The sequence below is a fragment of the Cryptomeria japonica genome, chromosome 5 (assembly GCF_030272615.1).
Source record: "Cryptomeria japonica chromosome 5, Sugi_1.0, whole genome shotgun sequence".
NCBI classification, from domain to species: domain Eukaryota; kingdom Viridiplantae; phylum Streptophyta; class Pinopsida; order Cupressales; family Cupressaceae; genus Cryptomeria; species Cryptomeria japonica.
The window spans coordinates 262,107,868-262,132,630 of NC_081409.1; the positions used below are offsets into that span (position 1 = coordinate 262,107,868).

At 37.0% G+C, this 24,763-nt stretch overlaps 1 protein-coding gene across 5 annotated transcripts in view; it reads left to right on the top strand.

The window, feature by feature from the left end:
- The first annotated feature begins 2,558 nt into the window (after window positions 1-2,558).
- Window positions 2,559-24,763, top strand: part of LOC131058346 (ion channel CASTOR) — a 117,797-nt gene continuing 95,592 nt past the window's right edge. For 4 of the 5 annotated variants that reach the window (XM_057992220.2, XM_057992240.2, XM_057992235.2 and 1 more), the window contains exon 1: window positions 2,560-3,122. In XM_057992220.2, coding sequence (XP_057848203.2) covers window positions 2,583-3,122 — 540 coding nt within the window. In that variant the 5' untranslated portion in view covers window positions 2,560-2,582. Of the gene's footprint in view, window positions 3,123-24,763 lie in introns of all 5 variants that reach the window. The other variant, XM_057992227.2, reaches the window with a different exon arrangement.

A 24,763-nucleotide genomic window follows, 5' to 3' on the forward strand; every position in this document is an offset into this window, starting at 1 on the left:
GGAGGATAAATGCACTAGTTAAAGAGATAGGGTGGCGATCTTAGTGCCAAATGGTTTGAAATATCTCTAACCCAAATTATTTGTTGATGAATATGATTAGTGTATATGCTCTTGAGAATAAGATAAGCTAACAATCTGTTGTGGTTCATCATAATCATATTATTTATTATTATTCTGATTAATAAGAGTAGCTTCATTGTTCATGGGAATATCATTAGGGACGTCATTTTCAATTGATTAAGCCATATGAGGATGAAAATGAGAACTTCTTCACAAAGGGGAGTGAGATGGAATATATTTAGCGCACAAACAAATCTGAAAACTATAAAGGACAAATTAAATAGAAGTTGAATAAAGGGCTAACAAAAATAGAGAATTAGTCAATAATCAAATTTGAAACAAGTGCAAAATTTGGACACTAAAAGATGTTGGACTTATTGATTCAACCCCACAAGTCCCAATTGCAATCACTTGCAAGAAAAATACTTGTCAGAAATAGAGATCAAGCAAGATAGATTTTCTAAACAACTTGATAATTGTATTGATTCACAAAAGATAATAAATAATTACAATGAAAGATAAATCATTGTAGAAACGATAATGAAACCCCGACTATAAACTCTAGAGAAATATTCAATTAGTTAATGACAAGTGTCCACATAATATGCAATGAGACAACATGACATTTTATTAGCCTAACCTAATAAAAGAAAAAAAGACCAAAATTTTGCTTAAGTGAATAAAGTAACAAGGGTTTGAATTAGATAATCAATTGTACACAATTGTCCTAATTACTCCAACACATCGAGCATTAAAATCAACTTAGAGAGAAGTTGAAAACCTAATGATTAATCGAAAGATGGATGCATGGATGGGTCTTGGATACAAGGCTTGTTGAGGTACCCATGTAAAAGCGAATGCAATTCCTCACAACTTGATAAAAGGTGAAAACCTCATGGGAAAAAACTCTTATCCAAAAGAGAGAAAAAGAAATAAAATGAGTACATGTGACTAAGAATGTAGGACTCAATATGTACTTGCAAGGATTGGTTCCCTCACATTAGTACAAAGGATGTACCCTCCCATAGGGGAGAGGAAATAAAAAATCTATGGAGGCCAAAAGACAATTGATCCAAAAAGATGTTCAAATCATACTGATTATGTAAAAAATTGAATAATTGAATTAATAATAATGATACAGTGAGTCCTTATAAAAAGAAACGTAAAATCTAAAAGAAGCAAACCTAGGGAAACCCTAGGTGAGGATATAATTAGATCATGACACATGTCCTCATCACATGACTTGAGACACCTAAAAGGAACATAACGTGACCATTTCTTTTCTCTCGCGTTGTGAGAACAAAGTAAGGGTGGGTAGGGTGCATAATATGTAAGATATATTAATAAGACATAAAATCCTAAATAAAGACATAGCTACAAACAATAGAGAAAAAAGAATATACACCCCAATAAGATTCAAATATATGCTGAAGTAATTAGAAATAATAGATCCAAAATTCTCTAATGGAGAAGAAACCTTAAGGAGAAACCTTAGACAACACAATCTAAGTTATGTTCACTAATAAATTTAAAGAAATGGATTAGATTCACGTAAATAATTATATCCAAGATAGTTAATAAATGCAATGAAAGAACATGCATTAATTTAGATAAATTAGAGCTCAATAGAAAAATAAGTAATAATACATGTAATAATTAAATGAGAGGAATTTGGTACTTATTTCTAATATCGATGAAGAAGAATGATGGCAACGATGCACCTAATTGATTTATTCCTCTGATGGATAAATGTCATTGAAGCTGAACATGCACTCAAAACCTTGAGGTTCAGTTTCAAGTGTTACAAAATTTAACTTTGCTATGCAAATCTAGATTAGTGAAAAACAAACTTTTTCAAAATTATTTGTTTTGATCTTTGATAAATGATAAGTCTGTAAAGGTGGTGATATTTTTAAATACCTTAGATAATTTTTTTTTGATTCATTAGAGTCAAAGTCTCTTATATTGGATCTTTAGATCAACTGATTTTATGGTTCTAAGTGAAGGCTTGAAGACAACATATTGTACAAGTGTGCAAATGACCTTTACATAGATAATACATATTCTAATTTGTAGGAAGTCAGGGTGTTCTAATGAACTTGAGCAATGAAATGATCATTTAGAGGCAAGTACTGAATATATGAAAATAAATATGAATAAGGCATAATAAATAAATAGTGAACTATGAATGTTTAGAAATGAGCATAATTGAGAAAAAATACAAATAGATAAAATTAGAATATAAATAAAATATAACTAAAATATGTGCCACTTGTCAATCCATAATCACATTAAAAATATTCCACCAAGATAAATACAAACTAAACTAAAAAATGACATGGATATGCATTTTTTTTACCGTTACAAATATTTTAAAAACACAAACGAGTTAAAAAAGCTGTTTAAAATATGAAAAGAAATAAGATCTAAAATAAATGGCGGGGCCACGTGAAAGTTAAAAACAAAGAAAATTTAAAATAAACAAATGCCCACAGTTGACTTCATTCCTTTAAAGCTCGATTATGTCTCTGCCTCTGCCTCTCTACAAAGCTTTACAAACCACAAATGCAAACAATATGGCATACCCGGAGAAGAAGGAAGCATTTGGGTCAAGCAGAGACTGGTATTTTCCTTCCTCTCTCAACACAGACTCCGTTCAGAGGTCACCGTTTCGATCCTACTCCACTTCTTCGGCCTCAAACCGTGAGCGTTTCTTCAGGCCAACGAAATCACAAAGAATTGAACGAGACTATTCCGTTCAGAGAACAAATCTTGGCAACACACAGCCTGCAAATTATGGGCGCATTAGATCGGATATACTCACAAGATCGGATATTCACATTAGGCCGGATGCGCCAAGCCATGAATTCGGTGGCGGGGGAAGTATACACAGTCTTCGGAGGAGAAGGCCCTCGAATCCTTCGCTACCGGTGCAGCAGGTCGTGGAGAATCTGCAAGTTAATTTTGTGGGAGCAGAGTCAGTTAAGAGTAAATTTTCGGCCTCAAAATTGACCTCGTACAGGCCATGGCCTTTGGGAATCCTTTCTTTCAAGAAATTTTTGGTCAGTACTTAATCTTAAATTTATTAGGTAAATCAATGTACTTATATTGAACTTTTGTGGTTTTTATAGGTAAGCATAATATCTTTTGTTTGAATTCCATGAGTAAACGTTTTTTGTTTATTTGGAATTTTTCTTCTAGCCCGCTCTTCAGGAAATAGGTCATAATTTTTTTTGTAAAATTAAAATACAGTACAAAGCTATTCAAACTAAAAAACAAAAGCAAGCGAAATTTGTAAAATCTGTGCTCTGGATTGTGGCAGCCTTCGACTGGGTATCATTTATTGCAAAGTATTTAGGTTTTTTTAAATAATTTAAGAAATTGTAATGAATTAAATACGTATTGCCATATGTTTCTTGCAGCTATCTGAAATGTTCACCCCTGATTATTTTTTGTGTTTGTTTTTAGAGAATAAGATGGAGATGCAGAATGTGTTTGTGTTTCAAGATTCATTCACCTTGTTTGATGCATACATGGAATATATTGCTTGAAAGAGAGTAGAACATTACATTTGCATTTAAACCACATATATCATCACTACGAAATCAGTAAGCAATCAGTATTAAACAGAAATCAAAGTGTCTTACAAATTTCAGACATGGGATGCTCAGAAAATGATCAGGACTAAACTAGGAGCCAAAATGGGACAAGGGTGATTCTCAGGAAGATTTTCCAAGCCTCCAAACAACTCCAAATCTGCTCCAGCTTATGTAAAAAGTCAATCAGCAATGGTAGGTGCCTCCAATGGATGATTTCAGACCTCCGTAAGTTGCAAATTTCAAACCCAATCAAAAACCAAATGCCAATGGAGAAGGTACAGCCCCCTAGGAAGGTCAATTTGCCTCACTAAATCGATACTTCACCAAAAACCATAAATGACTACTTAAAATGTGGTGCCCAGCTATGAGGAAGGCAATAAATCAATACCTAGAATGATATGTATCGAGCTATGAGCAAAACAATGGTTACCGGTATCTCTGAAAATGCACACCAGCACACTGAAAAGGCACCAAATCATCACCAAACTTGAACAACTTTCTAAGAAAGCTCACCACGCACCAAAAAATCAATACCCATATCAGAAAATTTCATTAATCCTTAGCATCTTCAAACCCATATTGTCAAGCCGAGCCAAAATCATTGAAAAATTGAAGCTAAGCACACCAACCAGTTAGGGTGGATGTTTTATCACTGTTGGTTAACAGATTTGTCCTTTCTTTAATTTATATATGTATATTACAATATTGACTCGTGTACAACCTTTATGAAAGGAAAGCAAATGAAGCAACAGTTGGGTGAACCGAATAAAGGTTCATCCTCTGCATTAGAGGGCAGCTCCTCGTGAGATTTACAATGATTTTTTATGCAGTTAATTTAGAAACGAATACACTTTTCACTAGAAAGCACGAAAGGCTTTCGCATTCATTCATCAACACAAAAGAATGCTACAAAAATCTATTTTCAAGTGTAGAGCTCACAAACTTCTACTTGCGCATATGTTCATTCAATAAACTCAAAATAAAGTAAACTCAAAGTAGTGTAAATACTGATCGATTCTCACTCATGCCTCACATGACAAAGGGGGATCAGTGCCATTTAAACAACAATGAAATTTCTTGTAAACAACGAAAATCAATGAATTCACAAACACAGAAAGAACTGGTAATGAAATGACATATTTCACACATCAGCATACATCTCAACAGAGATCGCTAATCCTTCAAACACAGATTTTAAAGATTGCATCAAAATAGCATTTCATTCAAGTACCAGAAATATTAGTTCTGAGAAATTCAAGGAAAAACAAATTTGTTCCTCCAAATCAAAGTTTTTCGGACCTTAACAAAGCTTGCTTTTTTTACATATATAGCCTCCAGGCCAATAGTTTGTTACAAAATAACCCTAAACCTTTTAACTCTAACCTAGAGTCGAAGAAACCGTCTACTTTGAACTTTATGAAACTAAATAAATAAAAGCCACAGATAGGATGACAGCTCATCCGTTAGCCGATCAGGACTCCATCGTGAAAGAAGCAACCGCTGATTTGTCCTGCTTTTCCGTGGTACCACGCACATTACACCACTCCAGATGCGCTGTTGAAAAGTTCAAGATAACCTGAAAGTATGGAAGTCCGATGTGTTGGATACGTTGCTTCCACACTTCCTTGTCCATGTTAACCCACGTAACCTTTTCTTTATGTGCCTCCAAGTGATCAAAGAAGACTGTCAGCATCGACTCTATCCTCGCCACTTTTGAAAAGTCATTGGTGGTCAGAGATTTCGTTTCTTTTACAAGTTGCACTCTTTCTTTGAAGATCTTGGCCATATCTGCAGCGGCTTCAATTGTCCACCCATCCTCCTTCATGAGTCGTATATCAATGCACTTTAAGTCCTTTTGCATTGTATCAATCAAATCCTTCAACCCTTTAAGTAATTTAGCAGATTCCTCATTTCCTTGCCTAATAATCGAATTTCTCCATTCGACATTCTTTCTTGACACATAAAGCACATTATCATCCAGATTTTCCACTGGTTTCTCAGATAGGAATTTCATCACACCAAACTTTTGCACATCATTCATTTGGGCCAAGACTGCCACCCATTTGGTTCTTTCCTTCTCCCATGCGATGTAATGGGCACCCCCTGTTCGGCACTAAATCTATGTCCTTTTTACTTAGTGTAATTTTGTCAAACAGTTGGCTTGCAAGCTGACTACTGGATTTTTGGTTCTTGATTTGCAATAGGATAAATTGGATAAACTGTTATTTTTTGTAAAGCTTTCAAAGTTTATTCAATGTAATAACAACCAGACATATCAAATACCAAAAACAAGAAGATTAATGCTGATGGTATTTATTTAATTCCAACTCCAAGCATACAAATCAGATTTGAAGAATATTACAGACCATATGATAATAAACAAATTCAAACCTGAACTCCACAAGTATAGACCTGCTGAAAACACTGTTCACACACTGTAGTTGCACTATTCACGACACTGTAGCATTTTACTATTCACGCGGCACTGTAGCAAAACACTATTCACGTGGTACTGTAGCGAAAACACTATTCACGCGGTACTGTAGCAAATCACTATTCATGCGGTACTGTAGCAAAAACACTATTCACGCGGTATTGTAGCAAAAACACTATTTTCAAATCTGCACTTTCAAACCCCTGTAAAAACTTCATGCGAGAGCACCAGATGAAGCCCAATGTGTTTCCTAAATGAAAACACCATTAATCCTCCTGACTGTGTCTTTCAACAGCGAAGAGAATGCTAGCAAAGAGGGATTCCGTCCTCCAAGCCCAATAATCAGATCTCTACGAAATCCAACAGCATAACATTAATCTCATCCCAGCATATTCCAAAAGAGAGCTCTCAACCTCCATTTATATCTTTTTCCTGGATGCAAACACTTCATTTCCTAAATGTGGGATAATACATTTTAGAATAAAATATTATTTCCCACAATGTACACATTAAAGGGAACTTTTAATATTTTAAACATTACTTTATATTCCCAACCTTATAATATAACGATAAAGTTAAATATTTAATTTAACTTTACACTTTATCGTTAAATATTAAAACATTGTTGATAATCCCTTTAAATCATTGTCGCCTTCAAATATTTTTTACTGATAATTATGCCAACAAGGGAAACACTAAAAATTTCAAGTCACTGCTTGGAGACTAACTTACTATAAATAGTAAGTGTCTAGAAACCCTGTCAGAGCAGCACCGATTGGCCTGAAATCGAAAACACCTAGGCCAAAACACCTCAGGATCCCATCAATGTCCTTGTTAGCCTTCGGGACCGTGTCAGAATAGGCTAACGACACCCCATATCATGTTGCGCTAAAAAGGGGACATTACATGCGATAGTTTCTAGGTCTAGTTCTTTGCTCACAATTATGGCGTCTTCATATACTTTAACCAGGTTGACAATGTAGTCAGAACCTTGCTGTGCAATAGAATCAAGCCATTTATCGAATATTTCAGCTATCATGCGGCTCCTCTAGACTTTTTCTAACAGATTCTGGTTCATCGGTGATTTGGGATCAAAGGACAATGTCATCTGAGACAGTGGCTGAGGGCTTGGATGGTGTATGACGTTGATGTACTCTGCCATTTGAGTGATGACCTGTTTCAGCTCCTTTTTATCTTTCTCATCCTTCCAAGACCTGGATACCATCCTCTTTGTGGAGGATTCTAGGTGTTTAGCATCTACCGCCCTCGAAGCAACTCCCAAATCAATTTTCTCCACAGTAAAATCATCTTCAGTGGCCTTTCTGAATCTTTGCCTGAGATGGGTTTTGCTACTTCAGCCACCCAATGACCTGTTGCCTCGTCCACTTCCACCATTGCCTGCGTTTTGAGCTTCTTTGGTTTAGATACTTTGCTGAGGTACTTGCTCACGATATCCTCCATGGGAATTGTGATAGGGACAACATTACGTTTCTTCCCAATTAACGCTCCTAGCCATCGAGGAGTGCTAGGAGTTTCTTTAGATGGTGGAGGTGTCTAAGCATTCGGGGAGTCAATAATAGTCAGAGTGCTCATTGGGTTTGACCCTTCCTCAGGTTCCTTACCTGCATCTGTATCTTGCAATGGAGGGTTATTCAATACTTGCTGATCCATTGTCACTTCAATTTCTTCACTCGGATCCAAGTCTACAACAATTTGGCTCACCATTGGTTCTCTGCTCTTCTTTTTGCTCCTCGAGCGCGTAACTCGGACTGCTAAAGATTTTAGTGGAGACCTCTTTGACCTTCTGGGTTGAACCTCTTCAATAATTGGCCTTGTGTCACCTACAATATCAACAATCTTGTTAGAGGAAGAAGTAGGAATTTGAGTCGTCGCACATGGACCAACTGTTAATTCATGGGGAGGCATGTTTGAATCCTCTCTAAACTTTCGATCCCTTAGCCATTTTTATGTTCTTCTTATGACGTTGAAGGACTTGGCTTGAATGCTTTCTTCCTCTCTATTGTCCCAGTCAATTTCAAGAATTGGCTGCCCTTGAACCTTTTCGTTGAATTCAGGATCTAAGACATCTTCCCCTTCCTCTTCTTGTACACTTGATACATTAATGGGCAATTTCATGGTAGTAACTTGCTGTAGGGTGAACCTTGACCATAACCTCCTCCTCACTTCAAATTCATCACCATAGTTTTCCCAGTAATCTTCTAACTGGGGTTCATGGAAGAAATGGTCATCCACATTCAAATTTTCTATAGCGTATCCCCTGCTGTCAAATTTTCGCCTGGTGATGTAAGGCTGCAGATTCATTTTCTTGAACTCCAATTCTAAGTTCAAGGCATCAAATACAGATTTACAACTGTAATAACCAAGTTCAACAGGAAAAACAACTCCAGATTTACTCTTTGTCCCTAATCTTTTGTCAATGTGAGCCAATTGTCGGCTCACTTCAAGTACATAACTGTCAAAAGCATACCTGGGTAATTTGAATGGCTCGCCTTCAAAACCACCCACCCGGATATAAGTAAATTTGGAAAACTGGATGAAATAACTTCCATAGATGCTAACCAACTCCATGGCCTTTGCTGACATTCTTTTATTGATATCCCCTTGCAATTCAAAAGTAAGCCTTCCTGCGAAAACATCATTCCATCTAGTGAAATACTCTGCATACTTCTGTTGTTGCAGGTAAGGGTAATAGTCACAGACCTTTATTCCGTCTACCCATGGCTCATTATGCAATCCTTTCCAGTCCTTGGTACAAGCCAATATGTAGAATAAGTATGAAGACATGTAAAAGCCGGACATACCAACAAAGTTGCTCAAACCCTCATGAAGCCTTTTAGCGATAACCTGAGCCCAGTCAAGGTATTTCTCGCCAGCTAATAACACTTGGATATAGAAGTATATCCAATCCTCCTAGTAGAAAGAGTGCGAGTTTCCTTTTAAGTCTATTGAGCAGTATGACGATATCTCGCACTTCTGTGATGAAATGTTCCCTGGTAAGAGGCTTAGGTAACCGGGACCCCCCTTTTTGAACCTTCAAAAGCCAATTCCTTGCAATAACGCTTCTATATGTGCTTTTCGTCTAAGAGAAAAAGGCATATGAGGTCCTGTTGACGTGTATTTTGTACACAGCCTAACACAAAATAAAATACCTAAGGGTATCTTATCCTCTCTTGAGAAAAAGTCTCTAACTGCTGAAGATTCGCATAAAGGATCAGTTAGGATGACTCCAAGGTTCCTTTTAGTAGGGTCTCTACATGTGGATAAGCTCTTCGTGGTATGATGTGATTTGCTGGAATCACAAGGGGACTTACATCTGATGTTTGAACTTCCGATCTGCTTTGCTGGACACAGGGTCTTACTAACTTAGATTTGAAAAAATGAAAAAGGATAAGGGCGAAGAGAGGATCTAATCCTAATACTAAGAATGTAGGAGCAATGACTTGATTTTTGATGAAACTCTAACTAGATCTTGTTTTGACATCAATGGAACATCTACACAAGACTAGTGCGATCTTCTAAGGGAAGCTTTATGATGTTCAAATCATCACCGTAGGCATAGATACCATCCAAGTTGATGCATATCAATGAAGAGGCAACAAATTGAAATTGAGCTTAGGCTGAATGATCCAGTTGACTACGCAAGGCAAGTCTGCAATCAACAAACTGCTAGTAGTATGGATGTACGAATTCCACCATTAATCAATCGCATTTCCTCCATTCATCTAATCATTTACCATCTAAGATTGAAGACTCAACAAGAAACCATGCAAATTGCAAGAAACGACACACTTCACCATTACTTCAATGAAAATGGAGTTTGTTTACAATCAATGGCAACAATTTCTTGCCTTGTCCTCCTATTCTACTCTAATTGCTTCCAACTATTCTCTAACTATTCTAACTATTTACATACTATCTCTAACAATTGCTAATTATTTCTAATTTATTGCTAATTAGCCTTTACAAATGAAATGCCTGGGCTTATATAGTGCCCACAATACAATTTGATGGCTTAGATCAATTCAAGATCAATGGCCAAGATTTAACAATGAAAACCCTAATTAGGGTTTGTTACAACCATTACATAACATTTAATGCTTGACCAATGATAAAATTGTATTGCTTGGACACATGTCCCTTCTAGAAAAATCGACCAATGGATAGCCGGGGTAGGTACATCGGAGTTTGTGCCACCTTCCATGAGTTAAGTACATTGAATCTGGACATGCTGAGGTGGACCACACTGACTGGAGGAGCGATGACTAGGATGCCACCTCATCTGACACTTGTAGCTTGCTAGATATTCAATTTGGATGTCGTTGAGAGGCTATCTTTAATTAACTCTTGTCCTAACTCCTTTTGTCCTTGATTTGCAAGATGATGATGTACCTCGCCTCGGAACGCTGGATTGAGAGAGGTCGCCCCTGTCCTGGCTTGATCGTCCCGGCGAAGACCGTCCTTGATCCGGCTTGATTTTCCTTGATGAGATCTCCATTTGATGCCTACACAACATTTCAAAATTAGTGACATGATTTTGCAATGAATAGCATAGATTAGATTAATTTTTAGGAAACTTCATAATAAATCCTTAAGTTATTATTTCCTAAAAAACGATTGAGCTTATTGAAATTCAAAATTTCAAAAATTCAAAATTTGAAGCTATGACGATCAAAAACTAAAACAATAAAACAAATATCGCCATACCTCAGTAGAGAGCTAACTCTAGAATGCAAAAAGGAAAAGATCGCCTAGGCAAAATTGGAGGTATAAATGATCTTCAATGTTATCTCCTCAAAAGATCGACTTCGCCACCTTTGGATTTCAACGTGATTCGCACTCCACACTTCAAGCACCCTTCGCACCTTCTTTGCTTTCCTCAATTCGCATGAAGGATAAAAATGATTATGTGAAAATGATATCTCTCACCCTCCATATATAGCGCTTTCACCCATTCACCCCCTTTGGCCGACTTGGTAAATAAAATCATTTTTTAAATGATTTTCAATAAAATAAGAAGGCCGACCTCCTTAAATGAGCGCTTGAAATCGATTTTTATATTAATTAATTAATTAATTATTAATGCCTTACGTTTTTTTTATTTGCAAATTTCGATTTTAATAAAGGCAAAAATAATTAATAAAAGATCAACACCATATTAAATGCTAGTTTAAATAGGATTTTCAATTTTTTATTGAACTTAGCATTTAAGGAAATTTGAATTTGTTTATTTGGCGCCAAAACTATGAAAACAAAGGGACGTACCTCATCGCTCTGGTCCCTTGGAGAGGGACAGGAGCGATCCATGATTTTGTCTTGATTTTTGCATTTTTCACGTTCAACTCCTTCATCTCCACGTTCAACATTGATCATTATGATGAATCCTTCGAATTTGATCGTCTTACATGCGTTCATAAGTGCCCTTGGGTGTCCATCGCCCTGGTCCTTGTCCAAAGGACAGGAGCGATGTGAGTTTTTTCACGTCCAATATGCATCTTTTATCTTCGATCTTTCATTGTGATGTTTTCCAAACGTCGTCCCTTGCCTTGCTTAACCTTGCCTTGTTTCGTTTTTGAAGGAACATGAGCGCCTTTGATAGGATCGCCCTGGTCCTTGTCCAAAGGACAGGAGCGATGTGAGTCTTTAGCATGACTAGCAACGTTTGGACGTTCAAAACTCCTGCAAGTTATCTTCAAATGATGCTTTGAACCTTGTTTATCCTTATGAAGTCTTGTCTTAGCACGAACTTGGGGCAAAATTGAGAATCCAAAGCAAATCGCCCTGGTCCCTTTGAGAGGGACAGGAGCGATATGGTCTCCATGTTCAAAACGATGACCATTTTACGTTCAAAATTTCTGTATATCATCTTCAAAAGGCACGACGGACCCTCTAAGACCCAGCAAAATCTCGTCCTTACGCAAATCTTGCATGAAATGACCAATATACTTGACATCGCTCTGGTCCCTTCCTGAGGGACAGGAGCGATCTAGGTCTTAGTGTGTAAATCTCTTCATTATAACGACCTTTGAGTGTTTGTGCATGATGAAGACGCCTTGAAATGTCCTTTGCCACCTTGTCCTGACTTGGATCGGTCTTGAACTTAGGGAGGAACGACCTTGCACTCGCATGAGAAGCAACATCACCACTGTATCGCCCTGGTCCCTTGGAGAGGGACAGGAGCGATCTTCCTTTTGTGGCCTTTATTTCACTTTGCCAGGTTCCAAGTTTATATTCAACGGACTCGTCACGCTCTACTCTATTCGTCCATGCCTTGACATCGTCTGTAACTTGGCCATAAAAGCAATTATAACAAAAATTGCTCTGGTCCCTTCTTGAGGGACAGGAGCGAACTAGGCCATCTGGGACCTTGTGGACGTCTAAAAAATCTTCAATTTGTATTCAATGCGTCCATCTCATGTTTTTCCTTGTCTTTGTACGTAAACTTGCCTTGATTTTTGCCTGGATCTTGCCTAATGAAGGAAATCGCTCTGGTCCCTGGGAGAGGGACGAGAGCTACAAGGTACCTCGCCCTGGTCCCTTGGAGAGGGACAGGAGCGATTTGGTCATTCTAGGTCATTCTCCTTCATTTTTGCATCTCAAATTATATTCATTTGGTAAAGCATCTTCCTTTGGACCCTTTCAAATTATCAAGTCATCGAAATCTCGCAAGAACAAGGCAAAATTGAATTTGTAGCTCCGGTCCTTCACTGAGGGACAGGAGCGATTTTTCTCCTGGAGGCATTTCTGTGCTCATGAAAATCTTCAATTTATATTCAATGGAAAGATATCGCCGTTCTCTATCATTTCCAATTCGTAATTCATCTTGACCCTGCAGGAATAGTAAGATATTTGAGAACGAGCTCCCGTCCTTCACTGAGGGACAGGAGCGATTTTGCTCCTACAGGCCAAAATAACATGATTTTTCACATTTTAACACTTCACGAGGCGAAAACAAATCAATTCCAATGCCCAGGATCAAAATCAAAAAAGGTCAAAATTTGGTCAAAATATTCAATCGGACAAAAATTCACATTTCACTTTCAACACTTAGACAAATTTAAGCTCTGCATCAACATTCCAATTGAAAATTAGACCATTTTGGCGAATTCATTGCATTCAAAATTTGCATTATAGAAAAGGAAACTCAAAAAGCTCCCAAAACCGACTGGATTCAAACCAAAACCCTAAAAAGCAAAGCAAAAACGAGCAAAAGGAGGGGGTCCCCATTTGCGATGGGGCGATGTGTGAAAATGTCACAACAGGTCCCAATTGACCAATCCTCGTATGGCTCCTTATGTGGGATCCCCTTTGCAGCCATTACTGTCTCTCTGTTAATCTCCACCAACAACTCGCTGCTATTGGTTCTATTGCACCTGTTATCAGCATCATATCTGTTCATGCACGCTATCACCAAATCTGGACAGGGCGCAGTGGTTGGAAAAGCAGCGGCTTCCATGAGGCCACTTCTTACTATCCTCTCCATCATTGAACCAGCTCTAGGGTTTTTAGCCCTTTCCAAGAAATCTCCCAAGTCAGCCTGGGCCAAAGAGGTGTCATCCAACTCTAGAAGTATACTCACCAAGCATGATGTTCGACCGAGTTTTGGAAGTATTGGCCTCATTGATGCCACTTTTACATTAAACAACAATTCCTAAACAGGACAAAATTCTATTCCAAAACAAAAGATCTCTCCTACTCTGACCGACCTTCTGAGCTAAAAACACAGTAGAGGGAGATTATCAAACTCACTTGTAACCACCATGAAATCTGTGAAACCCTCGGCAAAATGGAGCTGAAATTACCTTCGGCGTCTCTGGCTCCTCCAATAATAGCATCTACAACTTTTACAATTTTTAGAATTCACGTCTTTTAAAACAAATGGGAAAACAACTGAGAAAGATCTACACATGCCTCATAATGATTCATTCGAACGTGTGAGATAACAATGATATGATAGGAATCTGACACTTTCTTAATTACCTATCAAATCCGCACAAACGGTTAATGCTTTCATGGTTTCTTTCTAAATTTAGAATTTTAAACTATGAGATGCCGGGAATATTCTTTTTTGCCATGCCACCTTCAATGTCATTAAAGTCTTTAGAGCCAACTTGGAATGAACCTTTTGAACCTTAAACCAACTCGCGAAGAGTTCAATGGTTCAAATTCAATTCGAGGAGACGAAACAAAGAATTCTCAACCTGTGGCTCAAAACAACACCGGGAATGAGCAAAGACCTTTAACAAACAAAAAGGGAAGTTTTGAACCTTGAACCTTGAATCGATTTGTAAATAGTTCAAAGTTCAAGTTCAAAACTGACTTAACATGTTCACACCTGCTCGTTAAATAACATTACATAGCCGCGACTCACGCAAGAGAACCGGTTGAACCTTGAACCGAAAAAGGTTCAAGGGTTCAAAGTTCAATACAAATTACAACAATGCGCTTGCCTTACCATAATACAAAGCCGCGAAGAGCATTACTTAAAGCACGCTTTGAACCTTGAACCTTTGAACTATGAAAAGGTTCAACAACTTAGGTTCAGAGAAAGGAAACATAGGACCGAAAGAGGAAAGAAACGCCATAGGCGATCTTTGAGCTTGAAATTTTAATGAAAAATTGAGGGGATGCTAACAATCACCAAAACCAGCAACCAAGAACAATGTTTTCGTCCTCAACCAACAAAAGAAGAACTCTTAGAGCTCATTCCCGTAGCATCTCCTTAAATTGTCAAATCTAGTATATGCAAATGAGAGCCCAAACTCATATTTATAAAAAGAGGGGATAATTCTTTTAAATTTTAATTCATTTTCCCTTCTTAGCGTCCCCCTTAGAGCTCATAAAATAATACACAATTTATTCATCCCCTTGCCTTGGCATCACCTTTTGAGAAAAATATAAATATTTTTAATTGCTAAAGTCCCTCCTACCTTGGGGTCACTTTATGCGGTCCAATTTGCTTTTTATAACATCTTAAATTGACCTTCTTCCCTAGGCGTAGGAATAGGGGGGAACACTTTATGAACACATTGCTCCATCACTTTAGTTATAATGTGACTTTATAAAAAGCACATAAATGAATATAGATGAAATATTATTGTATCAACCTTAGAACTCACCAAGGCATTGAAATTGGAAAGCATTTTGCTTGGAATTGAGAGGAGACAAAAGCCGAGATAGAAGCCAAGACTAAGTGCTAGCACTTACTAAAAATAGCCATATGCAATAAATAGAAACTGTACTAGAATACACTGAAAACATCTGCTAGAGCTCTTCACAGGACATTGAGTGCCCTAACCACATCCACTTAGCCCATGGGAACCTGAGAATAGGCTAATGGAAACCTCAAACTAACTAGGTGCAAAAAGGAAATTACACTATCGTATTTTGTTTGGTGGACTGTTTTTCTACCCATATCTGAAGTTCATCAATTAAAACTTTCCTGAACAAAAGTTACTACATTGATTCATACAATAATTCTCCTTGCAAATTTTCTAGCAATATCTCTTTTAACATTATGGATTTCTGTGGCCCTTAATTTGTACAAGCAATGGCTGATCTATTCTTCCCTTTTTCAAACCATTCCTTGTAATTACTTTCTCTCATATTTGCTAGATCAATCAATGGGTTTTCAAATTTCTATGAATTGTAGAAGTATTTATGATTTTGATGTCATGGTCTCATGTGGCTTTTTATTTAGATTTGCTGCTTAATTTTGAGCATGTGGGGTCTCATGCAACTTTTAAATGAAGCCTAAAAGATAGTTTAGAATCTTCTATTAAGGAGAACTTGCTATATGTCATGGATTTAAATTATGCCGTGAAAAAATGGAGGTTGAAATTATGCAGCCATTGTATAATGAAAAATATGCCACATGGCTGCATATATTTCTTTCCCTCTTTTTATTGTTTCCTTCCAAATTTTCTCTTAATTTTTCTTCTTTAATAATTTATTTTTAGAATTTTATATGGTAAAAAATACCACAATTTAAAATAATTGTTTAAAATAAGCAGAAAAAAGATTACAAGATCAGTAGATCCACAAAATACTTTTAAAAATTTGAACAACATATGCTAAACAAAATAAGTTAAACAGATGCATGGGACCAAAGCCTAAGCCCTAGATGTCATATGCTCCCTTTCTCAACTAAAATTTTAGGTTTTACCATTTTTTCTTTTTGATTGGTAAATTGCAGTTTTGGGGACTTCTTCCTTTATACTAATATTCATAAAATATATTCATTTTTAGAGTTTTCACTTACAAGGACTTAAATTAAAATCTCTTGGTAGGTATAACATACTACATTGCTTGTCATTTAATTGATTTCCCTTGTTCGCCAAAAAGAACCTATTAACAAACCCATATTTGACATTAAACAAAGACTTAACCAATTGATAAATTGCATCAATATTTGGTGGAGCCCAACACTTGTTTCTAGAAAGGCACTACTTTACTAGCCGTTGATCTGTGATTAGTTTCTTTCAAAGTATTGTTTATAGTTGTAATGTCATAAATTGTAACCACTTAACAATTTTACACTCCTTTTTGTGGCCAAGCCTTAGTGTGTCTTCTCCTAGCTCTTATCCAAGCATATTTTTGGCCTTTGTATTGCAAAATTATCATCATATGATCACATGGTGATCTAGGTGTTAAATTGAGCCTGAGTGCTCCAGAGCCATCCTTGATTCACCCCTTTTTGGGTAGACAAGGGCGCTAGGAATCCTTGTCCTAGTGGTCAAGGGCACTAAGGCACCCTTGTCCCTCCAAAAAGGGCCCATTTTTAAATATGTTTGTGTCTGATTCCTACCAGTTGATCCCTGTTCCGATACTTTGATATGACTGTTGGAGGTTGGTCTAATTTATGAAATACCTTGAGAACCCTATATAGGGGAAAGGAGCCAGTAGTCGACATAGCTAACTTCGCTCATCTTAAGCTCCTAAACGGTTCATCCAATTTCTACGATTTTTTTTTGTTCTCTCCGTATGCCACTTAACTGCTTAAAGCTATTGTTTTGGCTTGTGGGTAGTAATGATGCATGCTATGAAATTCGTTATGTGCAAAAAAGTCAAAAAGTACAAATTTCAAAGTGTGGTCCAATACATAATCACCTTTGTGCCAATAGTAGATAACTCAAAATAGCTAGTAGTAGTGGACAAATGCCCCAGTAGTTAAGCACAAATGACCCAGTAGTGGTGCACAAATGTCCCAATAATGGGCTAATTATGGTCAAAAAAGCTAAAAAAAAATCCACTATTGGTATATGTGATATTTATTAATGGACCTTCCACTACCATTTTTTTGGCTCCTACTATGTCTACTAACGGGGGGTGAGGTTGACAAAAAATGACGGTTATTGGTCCTATGTCCACTACTGGCTCCTTTCCCTTATAAGAGCATCCTTTCAATCCATTTTCATCCTCAAGCATTCCAATCATAAGCATATTATAGCATATCAAAGAGATGCCATTTCATCCCACCATATCCTTCAAAGCATTCTTCAGATCTAAGCATTATGGAGCAGCAAGTTGCAACAATCTTCATGCAACCATGTTTTTCATGATTGATTATTTTTAGGTCTTGTCATGTAATGTTATTGCATTATCACTTGTGATCACATTCAAAGAGCATTGTATCATCACCATTATCAACTAGAGAAAGCTTGAGGTATACATTCAACATTTTACTTCAGAGCTTTCCATTTCAATTCATCTATTTTATTCAAGAGTTAATTCCAACCCAGCATTTGACCTAGGCAAACCCCTATCAATAGAACACCATTTTTCTTCTCTTGTGTGTGTAGGTGATAGGATTTGGAGACAACAAATATAGATTTGTAAAGAGGAGACTAAGATGCACAGGACCTGATTTTGAAGAACTAGAAAACCCTGGACATTGGCAATCGACAAACAATTTCGACACTCTTTTGATGAATTTTTAGGGAGATACTCATAGTGACATCCTAATCCCAAAAATATCTCATTTGTTTTCTTTTGACAGTCTTGGACAAGGATGCCTAGCATCATTGTCCTAGATTTCCGAACCCAGATTTTAGCCACAGGTTCCTCTATGCCTCCCATTTCTAGATCTATGCTTCATGTGTGCATATTTGTTTTGAATTTGTCTATGCATGCTGATCTTTTTCAATTCTTAGTCATCAACCCTAGTTCTTACTCTCAATTGCTCATTTTCAATTCAAACAAAAGGGTAGAGTAAAATCCAATATGTGTTCGACACTTTTATTCACAGATTTGAGGTTGAACCCTAAGTTATCGGTTCGGGTTCGGATTCGGGTACAGATTCGCGGGTTCGGCAATTTTTTTTTTCTTGGGTACGGGTACAGGTTCATCCGTACATATTTACATATATTAATTATAAATTTATATATATACATATATATTGTATATATCCATACAAAAATAAAATATACAATGTGACTTTCCATACATAAATGATAAATGATAAATGATAAATCCATAATTGCCAATGCCAATAAATATCCATATATTGCAAATTTTATCAGTAAACTAATAACTAAAGTCTAATATCATATTCATAATTTGCAAAAAAGATAATATTCAAGTTTCAAGTTTCAACTGATTCAAGTTTCAAAATGTGAATATGTCATGACACAATAAAAATTCAAATTACAAGCCATCTATGGGATTTAAATTCCATATTCATCTTCGTCTGAACCATCCAACCCAAGCCCAAGGTCATCAAGTGGTTCAAATCCAGCATCAATTGAACCACTATCGAATGGAATGTCACACCCACTAGCCAAGTCTCTCTCAAGTTCCATAGCTGCCTCGTCTATAGAGACTTGGACAAGTTGTGCAACTGTAGCATCTAAATCAGCACACTCAGGGGCTAGATCCCAATTCCTTGTTGCACCCACATTATATTCAAGGTCCTTATGTGACAACAAACGAAGGTTGGAGTGTACGTAGACCAAATCCTCAGCTCTCTTTGCACCCAAACGATTACGTTTGACTAAGTGGATGAAGGAGTATGTACTCCAATTCTGCTCAGCTGAAGAAGAACTTGCAACCTGTTAAAAGTTAAAACATTATTAGAAATTTATAAAGTATAAAATAAAAATATGATAGCATCAAATGGAATTGGAAAACTATAAAAAATAAAAAGATACATACTTGGGAGAGAAGTTTAATTGCAAGAGGCTGCAAGTAAACGGAGCCTTGACCATGTACATACCACCACTCATCAGCATCCATCCCATATCTAGCATTGAGAGCTACAACATCATGATTTTTTGTGGATACAAATTGGCCAAACTCCTTCATGACAACATTTCTTGTCTCCTCATCTTGATATATCTTTTTAAAGGCAGCTCTATAGCCAGAAGCAACCTCTGCATCTCTATATGGTGGTACCCTCGTTGGCGTTGCAAGCATCTCTGCATCTCTATATGGTGGTACCCTCCTTGGCGTTGCAAGCATCTCTGCACTATAAAATTTTGGTGTCAAAGCAAATGCTAAGAGATGTAAGGGATTGGTCATCTTGTTCCAACGGTCAACAATAATATTCTGCACAACCTTGAAAAATGTTTCCGTTGGGTCATTTACTTTTCTTTTTATTGCTTCTCTTATTTTCTCCACCATGCAATCCATGCCATCATAAATCTCACCCAAACATTGGCGATCAGTATCAGCATACCTAATCATGCTCATGATGGGCTCAGTGAAATTCAAAACATATTCCACAGTATCCCACCATTTCTCATCAAGGATCAATGCTCTTACTTTTAGAGCTCTTTCTATCTGTGCTTGCTTCCATACACTCCACAATTCGTTGATGACCATAGAACTCAAGTCCTCTCACACCTTCACAAGTCGTCTTAAGACAAATGAGTGAGATGCAAATCATGTTTCAGCTACCTAACATGACATAAAAAAATACACAACATATATCAATTATAAAAAAATTAAAAATAAAATTAAAAATTTAAATTAGTAATTACCTTCAACAACTCCAACTTGGAGAAGGTCCTAAAAATGGCTTGTGACATATGATGATTAGTCACAAACATTTGAATCTCCTCGCCCTTGTACAGTTTTTTCACCCAATCAATTTGTGTGCCAATCTTTTGCATGATTAAATTGAGTGAGTGGACTGCACATGGTGTCCAAAAGATGTGACCGTATGTAGCCTCCACTATAGTCCCTGGCCTACAATTTTTAGCATTGTCCGTTATGACTTGGACAACATTTTGAGGCCCCACCATGTCAATGCATTCTATGAGGATATTGGCAATGAAACTTGCATCTTTCACTTGCCCCTCACAATCCACCGCTTTCAAAAGCATTGCCCCTTTAGGGCACACTACTATAACATTGATCAATGGCCTATTTTTACAATCTTTCCATCCATCAGAAATGATGGTCAAACCTGTTTCCGGCCATGTATCTTTGATGACTTTCAACTGTGACTCTACGGATGCTTTCTCCTCTGCCAATAAGGTGGTTCTCACCTTTTCATACCCTGGACAAACATAATCAGAAGGTGTGTTGCAAAGGGTATGTACCATGTCCTGAAAGTAAGGTGATCTAACAAGGTTGAAAGGAAGCCCATTGCCATAAATGCAATGCCCAATGCTCTAATCTACAATCTTTCTCATTTCATTTTTGAAGGCAGTATCCAATGGGCCTCTTTTCCGTGAAGCCACAACATTTTGATTCTCTAGTGGAGCAACTGGTGGTTTTGGCATGAAAGGATGCAATCCGGCTGGTCTTGTGGAGCCAATACTACTAGAAGGCCTCGTAGTCTTCGAGCTTGACTCGACAAGAGGATGATCAGTCTTTGCTTTGCCACTTCTCCTATCAGCTTCCTCTTGTTCTCTAATATATTCCAAAACTAGAGCTTTTGGCAGCCCCTTGCCATTTGATCCCTTACAAAATTTTATTCCACTCCCGGGGATGAAACAAAGGTGGCCTTTCACTCGATAGTATGAGCTGGTATACTCAGTGCCACAATGGTTACACTTCCAAACAAAACCCCCACCACCAGACACTTGCTTGATCATTGTTGTATAATGCCAAAGTGGTGAATCTTGATCAATTTTAAAGGCGTTATTTTCAGTTTGGGCATGGGCAATTGAACTAGAGCTTGCACTTGCACTTCCAATTTCAGCCATTATGTATGATTATATGAATAATGCACCTAAAATAAAAAGACAAAACACAACATTATTGAAAAAAATTGATAAAATTTCGGCATTATAACCCCATACTATGCAATACAAAGTGTAAAAAAATATACAAAACTTATTTAAAAATTTTTAGAAAAACTTTAAAAAAAAATTAAAAAATTTGAAGAAAACTTAAAAAAATTCTTGAAAACTTGTAAAAAATTCAGATTCACTCACCTTTGATGGCCAAATCTTCCTTCTCCAGTGATTCCTATGCCTTTTATGTGTGTCTCACATCTTCATAGTCTCTACCTTCGAAGAAAAATGCAAAAACTAAGAAACCTGGCTTTAGAGAAAAAAACCTTCAAAAATGCAAATAGAATGAGCTGAATGAATGTTTTGATGCATGAAATGCATCATTAAGGGGCGAATTAGGGTTTAATTATTAATTAACTATTTTTTAAAGTACTTTTTTATTGGTTTTTGACCCGTGGGCCCTGTTTTTGGGAACCCATGGGCCTGGGTTCACCCGGGTCCTCTCGGGTTCGACCTGGGTTCCACTCGGGTCCTTCCCAGGTGTCCGGGTTCCCTGTGGGTCTTGCGCAGGACCCATAGGGAACCCAACCACCTGGGAAGGACCTGGGTGGAACCCAGGTCGAACCCGGGCCGGACCAGGACCGGGCACGAACTAGGGCCCGGACCCAAGCCAATATCCAAAGAACCGGTAACTTAGGTTGAACCTATTGAATCTTATTTCCCCCTTTTAATGTATCTTGGTTGGAAATAAGTGTTATTCCTTGTTTACATAAGTGAACTTGTGAATCCTCTCATTTCCATCAGGCTTCTCACATTTTGCATATTTTTAATTAGGTATTTTCAGATCTGATTTTTCATAATGGAATTTACAAAATCTGATTGGTTTTCTATTTCACACGTGATTACATTGTTTATTAGCTATGTTTACCAAAATCATGTGTTGGATAATAGCTTCTTTCACTTCATGTTGCTTGCTTTCATTCATGCCACTTTAATTTATTGCATTTGAGGGTTTCAAAGATTTTTCCTACATTCAATTCATTTCTCAAGCTTCTCACATATATTTCATGTTGCTATATGATGATATTTTAAAAGAAGTTAATGGAATATTTGGATGTCATAAAAGATTTGACAGATGTTTCAAATGATACCGTTGCTAATCCTTGAGATGATATTGAAATGAATCATACTTGTACCTCTCCAACAGTATCTTTTATTCATGAGGAAAGAATTAATTCTCCTATCAATGATCTCTTCAATGGAGATGCAATGTTGAAGAGTAATGATGAATCCTCTTCTCACAAAGATACTTTGGTGCAAGAGGGACAAGGAAAGCATGTTAATCTTAGTACATCTATCACTCTAGATCCTCCTTATGCTCCAAGAGCTCATCTTAATCATCAATATATTTTAAAGCAAGATAATTTTATGCATTTTATTTATGATATATCTCCTAACATAACATTGAGTAAAGATGAAGTTTGAGATGAGAATACTTCTTCCCAAACTAACAAAGTGGACATGAATAATGATGATAGAAATAAGAATCTCCCTACAAAGATCTTTCCACCCTCATCTTTTTATTCGGGCGAACCTTCAAGGTGTACCTACACAACAGATTTCAATGAGGTCAATAATGAAAGTCCTTCCCCTTCACAATTGAAAACACATTATGAGGTTGGCTATGATATGATTTCTAAACAAGGCTATAATAGACAAGGTCTTGGAAAGATGGGACAAGGAATTAAAGTCCATATAGACCATCCTTCACAATGCACTAGAGAAGGTGTAGGACTTCCTCCCCCTCCTTATCAGTTATTTTACCAAAGCCTAATTCTAGTACCCAACAAGAAATAAAGCATATCTCTAATGAGCAACTGAAGCTAGCAACAAGAATCTTTTGGAGACTCAAACATGATAAAACCATTACTTTTCCTTTCGTAAGATGTATCAATAATTATAAAAATAAAGATGGTAGTATATATTTTCTCTTTCATCGCAGTTATTCTCATTCTATTGTGGATTGTAGAGCTTTTAAAGAATTTGTTCAAGATTTATATGATAGGGCTCTTATTCATATTACATTGGATCTCATGCTTTTTCTCAATCCAAATTTAAAAGTAGTGCATTAGCATTCCTTTTGCCTATTATGTTGTTAGTCACTATGTGACATTAGTAGCTTGCGTTTTGGGGGCTCTTTGTCATTCATGGTGGTACATTTTCATTTGCAATCATACTTGGCTAGCAACATAATAGTCTGGTTGTCCTTGTCTCCATGTTTGAGGGACAAGGATGGTGTTTCAATCTTCTCTCTGTCCAAGGATTTACTTTTCCTTTAGCGAGTAGCATCTTTTATATGAATCTCCTTTCTTGCATTGAATTGTTTGTCCTTTATATGGATTTTAGCCTCTTTTCGAGGTGTGTATCCTTTGTTTAGGATTTGTTCCTTGCTTGAAAGTGTTTTCATAAATGATCTCTCCTTGGTCTTGAAAGTCCATCCTTGTTATCCTTTCCTCTCCTTGGTCAAAGATGATATTTTTTGGTTTTGGACAAAGATCTCTTCCCCCTTTCATCATGCATCCCTCAAAAGGATCCCTTTTCACTTGTTGCAAGATATCTCTCTTTTACAACTATCTCTTCCTTGCTTCAAAGAGCTATGCCCTCTTTAGCTTGGAATGTATGTGCATTGTTTCTTAAAGGATATCTCCTTGGTGATGGTGTTTATCCTTGTTGTATTTTCTTTCAACCTTAAGACATCAACATAGAGCTATGTCGACATCTTAAGGGGGGGGGGGATATATTTGGCTTCCTTGTTGCTTAATTTGTAGTTGCATTTTGCACAATTTCCTTACAAATAGCAGGCTTTGTTTGGTTATCCTTATTCCATGTTGTAGAATTTCCTTACAAAAAACAAACTTTATTTGGTTATCCTTTTTCAATTTTGCAGATATCCTTACAGACTATGCTTTGTTTGGTTATCCTTGTTGCAGTGTGTTGAAAAGTACACGCTAATCCTTTGTTAACACAGAATAGAATGCTAAGTATCCTATCCTCTCTTGAATAAGGAAATCCCTAATGCTGTTCAGAATGATCAAAGGGGACAACCTCGAGGTTCCAACTGTCAGGTCTTGACTGCTCAGGATAACTCAACGATGATGTGTTTTGCTGGTAAACACGAGGGGACTTATGGATGTAGACATCACAACCATTGGATGGTTTAAATCCAGGCCTTTCATTCAAAATGTAAAATCTATAAAAGGCCAATGCCTCTCTCTTTGTAAAGGGTTAGATTTTTTAGAAGGTTAGATAGTTAGAGTTTCTAAAAAAGTTAACAGATTAGGAGTAGAAGTAGAATAGGACTGCTAGAAAGAAATTGTTGTAATGGCAGCTAGAACAAATAAATAGAACATTGAAGCATGGTGTTTTTTTGTTTGTCTTTGTCTGTTTGCATGGTTTCTCTTCATCTGGTT